The sequence below is a fragment of the Ptychodera flava genome, chromosome 8 (assembly GCF_041260155.1).
Source record: "Ptychodera flava strain L36383 chromosome 8, AS_Pfla_20210202, whole genome shotgun sequence".
Classification (NCBI taxonomy): domain Eukaryota; kingdom Metazoa; phylum Hemichordata; class Enteropneusta; family Ptychoderidae; genus Ptychodera; species Ptychodera flava.
The window spans coordinates 35,559,197-35,570,075 of NC_091935.1; the positions used below are offsets into that span (position 1 = coordinate 35,559,197).

At 39.5% G+C, this 10,879-nt stretch overlaps 1 protein-coding gene across 2 annotated transcripts; it reads right to left on the reverse strand.

The window, feature by feature from the left end:
- Positions 1–727: 727 nt before the first annotated feature.
- Positions 728–9,173, reverse strand: LOC139139172 (CMP-N-acetylneuraminate-poly-alpha-2,8-sialyltransferase-like). 2 transcript variants are annotated; one of them, XM_070707982.1, is made up of 4 exons: positions 8,185–8,967; positions 6,674–6,778; positions 5,519–6,109; positions 728–2,145 (listed from the first exon to the last, which is right to left on the reverse strand). In XM_070707982.1, the coding sequence occupies exons 1-4, from the start codon at positions 8,403–8,405 to the stop codon at positions 1,884–1,886; spliced, it is 1,179 nt and encodes a 392-aa protein (XP_070564083.1). In that variant the 5' UTR covers positions 8,406–8,967; the 3' UTR covers positions 728–1,883. The 2 variants fall into 2 exon arrangements, with proteins under 2 accessions (XP_070564083.1, XP_070564084.1); XM_070707983.1 differs by lacking the exon at positions 728–2,145 and adding an exon at positions 2,555–2,746 and having other exon boundaries at positions 8,185–9,173.
- Between the last annotated feature and the right edge of the window lie 1,706 nt (positions 9,174–10,879).

Below are 10,879 nucleotides of genomic sequence, written 5' to 3' on the forward strand. Positions count from 1 at the left end.
AAACTCGTACGAACATAATAAACTGTGGTCTGAATCTTGGTCCAAGTCGATGAATTTAGAAAAGATAGTCCTTTCCAGTAGTTCATTACCGTTTTTAAAACTTCATTATTGGTTCAACTGATAAATACGCTTAGGATTGCCTCGACATAGATAGTCTTTATAGCTACAATCACTGCTCTAACCCGCGCCTCAAACAATAAGGGAAAAAGACATGTTAAATACATGAGAAGATTTTTATTAATGAATAAATTAATTAAATAACAGACTTGAATAGGGATGAAATTTATATAATTTAATGCAATGCACGATTCGAATAGGATATGCGTCTCTGATTGGCGTCCTTAGATCAATAATACCTGCAATATAGATGGTAGAATATGGATCAAATTTATACAATTTAATACGATGCACGACTCGAGCAGGATTTAGTCTCTGGCGCCCCGGTCAAAGAACGCGTACCATCTACATAGTATGGGCTAACGGCCATTAGAAAGTTAATAGACTGCCCATATAGACAGTGTCAGCTAGTTCGTCCATTTTCTTGCATGCAGAAAATTTAATGTATGAAAATGATATATATATACGATGGTGAAATTCCCCGAGATGAGTTCAGCGGAAGACTTACATGTAGTGATTGCAGTCACGTTGAAAATGTACAACGTCGTGATTGATGCTAAAGGTAAACTTGATGGACAGTTGCTGACTCAGTAGTTTTATTATTAGATATGATTATGTATCTTCATTCCTAGACAGAAACTCATTTTCTGTCTTCATTTGCAAGAAAGTCCCTTGTAGAGGAAGGGAATAAAATGTCTGTATCAAAGTGAATGGTAATATTTCCATTGAAGTCGGTTCCCTGCTTCGCCGTAAGCTTTAGTTTTGTTCCGATTTAAGGTAGAATGCGCCTCGGGGACAGATATTCGGACTCTCAAATTTCTACAATTCTTTTCTGATCTACCACTTTTAGGGGCGAGGGCTCATTTTAAAGCTCTTGGAAAAGGAGGCACCGTGGACCAGTGGTTAGGGCGACGGACTCACTATCAGAAGATGGTGGGTTCGAGACCCGGTTCAAGACCCAGTAGGTCCAGAGTAATGGACTCTCTGTCGGAGGACGGTGAGTTCACGACTCTAGCACGGTGCTGTGCCCTTGAGCAAGGCACTTTACTCCTCAGTGCTCCATTGGGGGAATAGTGGGTTATGCGTACCTCATCCTGTAATTGGGCTAACACCTGTTGGACGATGGACTGATAAAAAAAACTTTCACCGTCTTATTTTTTCGAAAATTCAAAATTATATTTTCCCCCATAGAGTTTACACAGGAATGGCGGCCATTTTAATATCAAATAATCGCAAAATGTCGGGTAATTTTTTTCGCTAGTTCCAAACCTTGCACAGTGATCCCCGATTTGTATTGTTGATTTGATAAAGAATGGTTGAAAATTTCATTTAGGAAAGTTTTAGCAAAAGTTTAAGTATTTCACTCTCGAGGCGCATACTACCTTAAAGTAATACAGGGTGTATTATAGTGTATGATGCCCTCCAACGCGCTTTATCTTGAAAACTAAATCGGTGACACAATATTACTGTATTGTTTTCTCTTGTCTATACTCATCTACCGATAATACGTTGCAATAAAGAACGTGACAGTACTCTTGATATAAATCTCCATCTCAACCACGTTGTTGAAAACGAACGAGACCTTCAGAGTTACTCTGACGCTTTGCACCACGATATACCTTTTCATTTTAAAATTTTCCTCTCCCCTAAAGTTTAGGATATGTTCCCGATCCCATTTCTCACTTTTGCGTCATGCTTTATAGTTTGAAACTTTTTAATCGGGACACATTAGGCGCTATGCCGATTGCTGGGCATGTCACAAAATATCATGGACTGTAAGTACATTTTTCAGAAACGATCCTGATCACATTTGATTGGTTGAGGCGTTGCAAAATTTCAAACTCTTCGGGGATTGTATTCCTCCGCGTGAAATCGTAATCACCGTCTTCGTAGTAGTGATGCGGCACATGGTCGCCGTTGGAATCCTGGGGAAACGGCCAAAATCCATAAAGGGTAACTTCTTGGCAGAAAAGGGTCGACACTGTGAAGAGGACGAAGCCTTCGCTGTTCCTTGTCTTGTTCCAGAACCTTTAAGAGATCAAACGTACGAAGGAGCTGAGAAGAAAGCATTTGGTGTCGCTCACATCAGTCTATTTGCACTTTCTGACACGAGATGATGATGAACGGATATCAGAAGAGGTTTGTAATGAGTTGTTTAGCAGGTGCATTTTGCAGAATATTGAACAAGTTTAGTGTGCAATCACATGGCACCTATGTTTCCTATTTTACACATTTTAGACTGTTCTTCCGTGTGATAGTACACGCATCATTCTCTGTCAATTACTATCGAATACTTGTAGCAGTAATACATTATACGTTTGACTAGTAATCATACCCATAATTTCTAGACGTCGAGGGCGCATGTGTGCTAATGATATGTGGGCGTGGAAAGCGACAACGCTTGCTTTTACGTTACGATAACAATAACAGAGCCCACCTGACTTCTGCGGACACAAGATTTTAATTACCGGAGTGTAGAATCAAAAAGTCGATCTGATGCCAATAACAGTCGTTAAAAATAATGTCAACGTTTACGATATACTTGCTGAACTTATTGGTAGGTGTTCCCTTGTTAAAGTTATTCTTTTTCTTCATTAATCGAATTTCGACCGTGATGACTTGGCAAACACTAAATGAGCGAAACCAAAAATACATGAGCGGGCGCTATTGCTATATCGACTTCTTTAGCCGGGTCCACCTGTTAAGTCTTTGTCACTGCATTGATGGTTTTCTTGCCTCCATCACACTAATGTATCCATGCAGAAGAGACAGAGCAAGACGCGAGCCACTTTGGGATGGGTAGGAGGGGTATATTGTTTGTTTTAATATTTCGTCGCGACAAAATCTATTGTGCGCATGTCATAATCCTGCAAATAATTGCAGCAAGTAGAGCATTGTCCATTTATACACACATCATGATGATGAAGATGTGACACACCGTACAAACGCTGTGTTCTTGTTAATATACAAGAGGTCTATCGTATGATGAAGTAATATCAAACTGCGTTCAAAAAAACCTCTGGAGAGGGCTGGGGGGCTTGAAAAAATGAGAGTACATGTCACTAGGAGGATTTGAAAGTATAACGGCGTAGAATATTGAACAAAAAGTAACAAAAAATTTAATAAAGACATGTGCAGTTGTCTACGTATTTCACACATATTACTTGTATATTATAAACAGTACTTTGTCACACCGATACAGATTTGCACAATTCCATGACATTGCTCCCGCCATCTTGTGTCAGGGAAGCGTTGCTTCTTCAACGGTTCTAGTTCAACGTATCTAGATTACCACTGTGACCCTATCCTCTTCAAGTGTGCAGAATGTTCGGGAATTTATGTTTACAGTCCGCACACGATAATTCCAAGTATACAAAGACGTGATACTAAAGGTGCGAGTGTTATTAAAGTTGCCAAACTGATTGCTACCTGGTAGTTCTGACAGACATCCATACTGGAGAGAGTGGAAATTTAAAGTGGAACAGTATGCTCGTGTGAGGTATTGGCTGAACATATAGTTTATACAGAGCCCGGGTCACCCCAAACAATAGGGTAGATGTTTTAGTAGACTTACAGAGACTGACCAAAGGCGGATGAGCCATCATACTGTTGTGTCAAAAATATAACCAGTAAATATATATAATATTTACAGGACATTCCAGCATGTTTATTTATGGTCAGCCACCGGCAACATTTGCAGGCTACTATTCAGGGCTGTTTTACCTACTGTAATTTATTTAACTATTATGCCTTGTTTTGAAAGTAGACGAGTTGTTCATGTTCTGCAAACCTCTATACACATTCAGACTGTCAGGACCATGGAAGTAAAGTCTTTTAGGGTCTGTGGATTGAAGTACCATTATGATATTTCCGTTAAGTTGGAATGCGCCTCGGGGACAGATAAGCGGATTCTCAAACTTTTACAATTCTTTTCTGATCTACCACTCGTGGGGCTCATTTTAAAACTCTTGTCGTGAGAAAAATTTCAGCCGCCTTAGTTTTTCGAAAATCGAAAATTTGCTTTTTCTCCTTAAACTTAACACAGGGATGGTGGCCATTTTGAATTTCAATTATCGGTATATCTCGGGTAATTTTGTTTTCTAGTACAAAAATTTGCACGGTTAATAGCCCCCGATTGTTATCATAGATTTTGAAAGAGAATGGTTGAAAGGTTTTTTGAGTAAAGTTTGAGTGAAAGTATAAGTCTTTCAGTTTCGAGGCGCGAACTACCTTAATTAAGCCCTTTTTGAAAGTCTTGCATTCAGTTTTTTATCATCATGGCCATGTTCGTCATTACATGCGGACAAGTTGTCTCTCCCAATTTTCAAGGTTACCGTATTAGAACGCAAAACAACAACTTGCTAATTTTCAAATATTCTCTCATCCAGGGAAAGATGTATCCCTCTCGCTGCTATCCTCCCCAAAACCAGCAAGCTGGCCGCCTTTTTGTCTCTTTGCCAAATCTACATAACAATTTTGAATACCAATGAAACAAGCTTTTGCATAAATTCACCATGTAGAGTTTTTGTTTTTTAATTTTAATTTTTATTTTTTTTAATTTTTTAATCAGTCCATAATCCAACAGGCGTTAGCCCAATTACAGGATGAGGTATGCATAACCCACTATCCCCCAATGGAGCAATGAGGAGTAAGGTGCCTTGCTCAAGGGCACAACACCGTCTTGAACTCACCATCCTCTGACAGTGAGTCCATTACTCTGGACCTACCGGGTCTTGAACCGGGTCTCGAACCCACCATCCTCTGATAGTGAGTCCGTCGCCCTAACCACTGGTCCACGGTTCCCGAGAGGTTAAGGGAACTGACTCAGTTTCAAACTCTTCAAGTGATCAGTTTTGCCTTTTTTACAAGAAAAAGGTGACATAATTTGATATATGCAACAAACTGAAATGTGCAGCCCTTCCCAGCTCCTCTGCGGACCGAAAATATGGGGGACTCTAAATCTATGATGAGTTGGAAAGGAAGTACGTCTAATTGTTTGAGTTTGTTAGATGTACTTAAAACGGTGATTGTCAGAGAACGTTTTCAAAATTCCCCCGCGCCCCTTCCATCTAGAACGCAGCCTATAGTGGAGATACTTTTATCTTCTATCATCACTTTGCAAGCGATGCATTATACTTGATTGGAGACTTTCAATGGGAAAGAAGGACTGAACCTCGTATTTGTAGGGAACAATACAACATGAAGTACATTTTGTAGGAGTGGAGCGCAGGTGATACATGCGATACAACTTGTTACTCTGCTGGTAGATTTAATCCATGGAAGTGTGTCAAGAACCAGATTCATATTGTGTATGTTCAGTTCATAACCAAGCGACTGAAGAAATGCTTTACTGAGCTACGACAGTCTAGGAGAAGATGGAACAAAACGTGGAACAACTTACCTGGTCATAAACTGTGGCCATACAGGTGCCGGTGAGTAAGCGACTCTGTACGTCATGTCATGTCTGTCTACCTTGGTCTGTCTCAGTACAGTCTCAAATATTGGCCGTGAGCGTCTAGTGACACTCAGCTCTCTGTATGACATGTTATAGGGAAACCACACCACCGAGTCGTTTAGCTTACCCAGCGCGGTCAGCTTGTCAAGCGGCGACTGATTCGAGGAGTTTGTCGCCCTCTTCAGCTGCGTCTTCAACAGGAGGCCAACTGCAGTATTGATCGCTGTTAAATCTGTTCTGCCGCCAACATCTTCTTCAAACCCAGTTATTTCAGCTAAATTAACTCTCATCACAAAATCGTGACTGTCGATTCTTTTCCCACAGTTGCTGTTTTTAAGTATTCCACCGTTTCCAACCAAGGCGCATGATGTCTGTTGTCGCACTGTATAGAACATGTCATCGTAAAGTTTTCGGAGGCAACCGGTTAGAGCGACACCAGGCGGCCAGAAATTTTGAGGAAAGTCATCTTCCAGGGTTATGTTTGATCGCCGTATGGCTATGGTTGTGTCGATGTCTAACAGGTTTGAAACGATATTTCTGGAACGGAATTGCATACAGAAACTACTGAACACGTCATATTGACTTAACAAGCTCATCTGAGCATGGCATACACTTTTAAAGTTTTTCATCAAAGGCCACATAATTGAATGTGACTCGGCAAGATCTCAAATGAACTCTTTAACCTCCGTCAGTCAAACCGAACACGACTGTAACTATTTGCTGACGTGTGTTTCAGTAGAAATCTTTATTTTATGTTAGCTCGTTTAATTGAAGATGGTAAGGCAAAAACTACTTTTGACATCTAACCACATTTTCCATCGATACACAACAGAGTACTCGAAACGATAAAAGGGAAACGGCCCAAATTGATTTCTTTCCCCTTTCATCGCAAGGAAAGATTCAATCGCAGTAAGCTTATGGCCATTATATTGTGATCATGACACTAACGACCTCATAGTCATCGAAAACCGGCGTCCATCAATTTTTTTTTTCAATTGTCATTCGTATTCTAAGATGAATCAATACATTTCGGAGATAGGACATCGTTGGCTTGAAATCATCGCTGATTGCTCTTCGAAGGTCAAATTCAGGTGTACATACCGTAATTCTTGCCAGCTTTTTACCGTCCTTGGGTCTTGCGTCAAAGGTCGTTGTTGATGAGAATGATTTGAAGGGGTGATATTTTGCTTCTCAAGTGTCCGTATGCTGATGAAAGAAGAAATTAGATGTGAAAAATAAATGGTCAACATCAACATCTAGAGAAAAAACAATATCCAGGACGTTCTGCGTCGATGTAAAACGGAAGAGAATGACGCTGAGTACTACTTCCGTAATGACGTCAGTAACATAGGAGTTTTGAAACGCAGCAATTTGTTTAAAAATGACACTGAGGCTTGTGCGGATCCTGACCGTATGAAATTCTTCACATTCCAAATACAGCTATGCGGTGACATTGCAATAATACAGACGATCATGGACAGCCATCTCTACTGTCTAATATCACGATAGAGTGTCCAAAATGTCACAGGATAAGCGCACTGATATTACGGGATTGCGCCCTCACACGCTCAACATTGTCGTCTACAGACTAAAACTCGCAATCAACAATCAACAGGTTGCTAGGCAATTAAAATCGGCCTTTGGAGACATGTTTTAATATCAGAATCGGCAAAAATTGAATGTTCAGTATTTGAACGAATTTCAGAAGGCTTACAAAGACTCGAAGCGACGCCAGCCGTCTTCGTTGGAAACAACGTTTTGCGGAATATTATCGTCTGACCTCCTTCCATAACTTGGGTGATAACAGCAAATAAGTTATGTTCACACGCGCGGCGTTTAATGCGATGTATCATGATCTAGGACGATGGTGTCAGAACACATGCATTTAAAATTGTCATGGTTACATGAAATGCTATCCGGATTTTTTTCTTTTTTTTGGGGGGGGGGGGATGTTTTGTTTTGTTTATTTTTTCCAGTCGAATTGATGCTGCTTTAGATTATATTTTACAGTTTCCGAATATTTAATCGATTCTGTAGTGTTCCTCTCATTTAACAAAAAATATGGCACTGTCAGGGCAAAAAAAAAGATCGTTTCTGGTCACCGCGCGCGTCATTACAGAATCTGCGCGTTATGGCTTTATGGGGGTTTACATACTCATCAGTACAGCTATCCTCGATATCCCTGTTTGCATGTCCAAAAATGCTAAAAATAAAAGAGAAGCATTATGCAGCCAGTGATAAAAGACAATAACTGTTGCATCAATAGTGTCAAACCAGCATTGTTAGGATTAAAAAAAAAGAAAGGAAAAAAAATCCGCGTCGCCGCGTCACTTTTGCTGAATGTCAAGGACAAAAAACATATTTTTGGCCTTATAGGGTGAATAAATCATGTACATTTCGATAGCTCACACTAACTTTACACACGGTGCTGGGTGAACTGTGGTCAGTATCAGACCTGAAGAGTGGTCCATAATCTGTTGAGGACCTTGGTAGGTGGGCGTCTTCGTAAAACTGATTAAGATGGACACGTTAAGTCGGCCAAAAGTCGGACTGGTTTGTCCGGGATTTTTTTTAAATGGTTAGTTATTTTTGGAACGATTTCATGTACTTACCAGTCATCGATTATCGACGAGACTTTGGGCAAACGAAGAGGCGACCTCCTTCTTCCGTGGTATCTCCGTCGAACTTTACTTTTAGGGGTTGTATTTTGTGACAGCAGTATTAAAACGGCGGCCGTCAAAATCACAGCATAGAAGAACAATTTACGAATCGATGCGTTGTGCAAAATAAGTGTCGCCTTGTGCTTCATCCAAGTAGAACCAGAGCCACCCATTTAACCTTTCTGCCCTGTGGATAAAACGTCTTTTAATCCTTAGCAGGGTGTACCTAACATTTGGTGAGCATGCAGTATTGGGACATCAAGTTCGGCCAGTGTCTATCAAAATTAGTGAACCCCTAAACCAACTAAAAGAAATTCGATAACCGCCCTCGGAACAACATACAAATTTTATGACCCTTTCCCATTCCCGCGCTCAATCGCTGAAGAAAATTATAATTGCTTTGTCGCAGTTTTCTTCCGATTGCGTTGCAATGACAGTTACATTAAAATGAACAGTATTTGGCTTGGCATCGCTCTCTACGTGTATATTTCACAGTTGGTACTGCCGGTAAATATATAAATATATCCGATATCGTATGTTTACAATTAGCTTCACTGAAACAGAGCCTTTCCATCAAGGACCACCCCCTTCCAAATCTAGTATACGCAATTTACCTACTTCGAAACGTCCCTAAACATAAGCGCTGCATCATCATCATCATCATCATCATCATCATCATCATCATCATCATCATCATCATCATCTCCATCTGAGCATGGAGGTTATAAAAATACTCCATGATCAGAGTATATATCTGGGTCTAATCAATACTTAATGTTCAGGTTATTGTTTATATAGAGTTACATCTTTTTAGTATCAAAATATCCCCTATTTAATACCATCAATGAATACCAGGTGTTTGTATAGATTCACAATGTCTCTTATATGCCGACGATGCCAAATCTTTAGACTTATTTAAACTGTTTCAGACTGTTTAAAACTTCAAGAAGACGTTGATAGAGTCGACATTTCGTGTCAATCTTGGAAACTCGATTTAAATGTCAAAAAATGTTCTTTGATCTCTTTTCCAAAAGGGTTTTAATTTATTTTGACCATTGTATTTTAGAAACCATTCAAAGAATGTTTTAGAACCATTTAGAGAACAAAAAGTTAAATATTTTAGAGTCCTTTTAACCTCAAACTTAAGTTTTTTAGATCATATTTCTTTTACTCTAAATAAATCTTTTTGAATGTTCGGTTTTATAAAACGAAACTCTCAAAATTTTACTAAGGTTCGAACACTGTTTTGTTAGCGGAAATCTCTTTATACTTCTCTTGTAAGGAGCTGTCTCGAGTATGGTTCTGTTGTCTGGAATCCTTGGCAAAAATCAGATATGGAATTACTTGAAAATGTTCAACGTAAATTCATAAAATATTTGTGTTTCAAAACTCATATTTTATATCACGCTGACCGGTATGAAGCTCTCTGCACTATGTTTAACTTACCGACTTTAGAGTAACGTCGCTCTTACCTTGACATGATGTTTTTACACAAGTGTGCAGCTGGATTTTATAATTTGCCAGATGTTTTATCAAAGCTATGCTTTAATGCACCTGGCAAAATTTTGCGCACCTGTCCTACATTCAGACCACCCCGTAGCCGTATCAATGTTTTTAAATTTTCTCCACTCAACAGATGTTTAGTTCGTAATAACCATAATATTGATATTTTAGTTATTCATTTAAGGCGATATAAGACATCTCATATTTTAATGTCTGTTCTTGTTGATTTGTTTGCTTTGTTTTTATTTTCTGTGTGCATCCTACACTCTATTTTAGTTTTGTAAATAGTTTTTCGTTACTTTTCGTTTGGTGCTGGCTTGTTCAGAGTTTTCCAACCGTTTAATTTTGAGTTTCTGAGGAACCTGTAAATGGGACTTGATCCCGTAGGATTTCCGAATAAATAAATAAACAAAACAAATAAATAACAAATAAATAAATAAATCACCACTAAAAGATATACAGTCATGTATGTTCAATACTCAGGCCTGCAGAGGTAACCGCTCCTTTTGCAGTCAGTGAGGAGCAAATAGGACTGAAATTCGAAAAGTGCCTTGCTAAAGAACCGCTGCAGCCGGGTATCATGGCGGTACAAGCCTGTCTTGTACCTCCATGCGAGCAGAAAGCTCCCTCACTGGTGTGGAAGGAGAACGAACTTTTGTTCACCGTGACGACACCTTAATCAGGCCGGGAAAATTACGTAACTGACATTCCCAGATTTCACGAGTCATGTAATTTCTCTAGAGTACTTTCAAAGTGAAACTAGTAGCTGACGAAAAATCAGAGCAAGAAGTTTAAAATTTTGGAATGACAGATTGTTGAGCGACCATGTTTTGGGGAACATGGATATATTTGTACCTCCACGAGGGCACCGACTCGTTAGAAAGATTCTAGACTGCCTACGTATGTAAAAGAGTGACATCCATGTGATTGCCTGGTTCTATTGGAATAAGGGAATTAGGGACATTGGCAGACAAAGGAAGGTGTACATATTGAAATAATGATGAATGCAAATTGCCTTGTTTCTGAAGGTTTTCATTTGTAAATAGAGGCGACAAATGTATCTATGGACATGTTTGCTCAGGATGACTTGTATTGGGGGTATCCACGGGCAACAAGCTATTTACGTAATCCGACTCTACTGCAC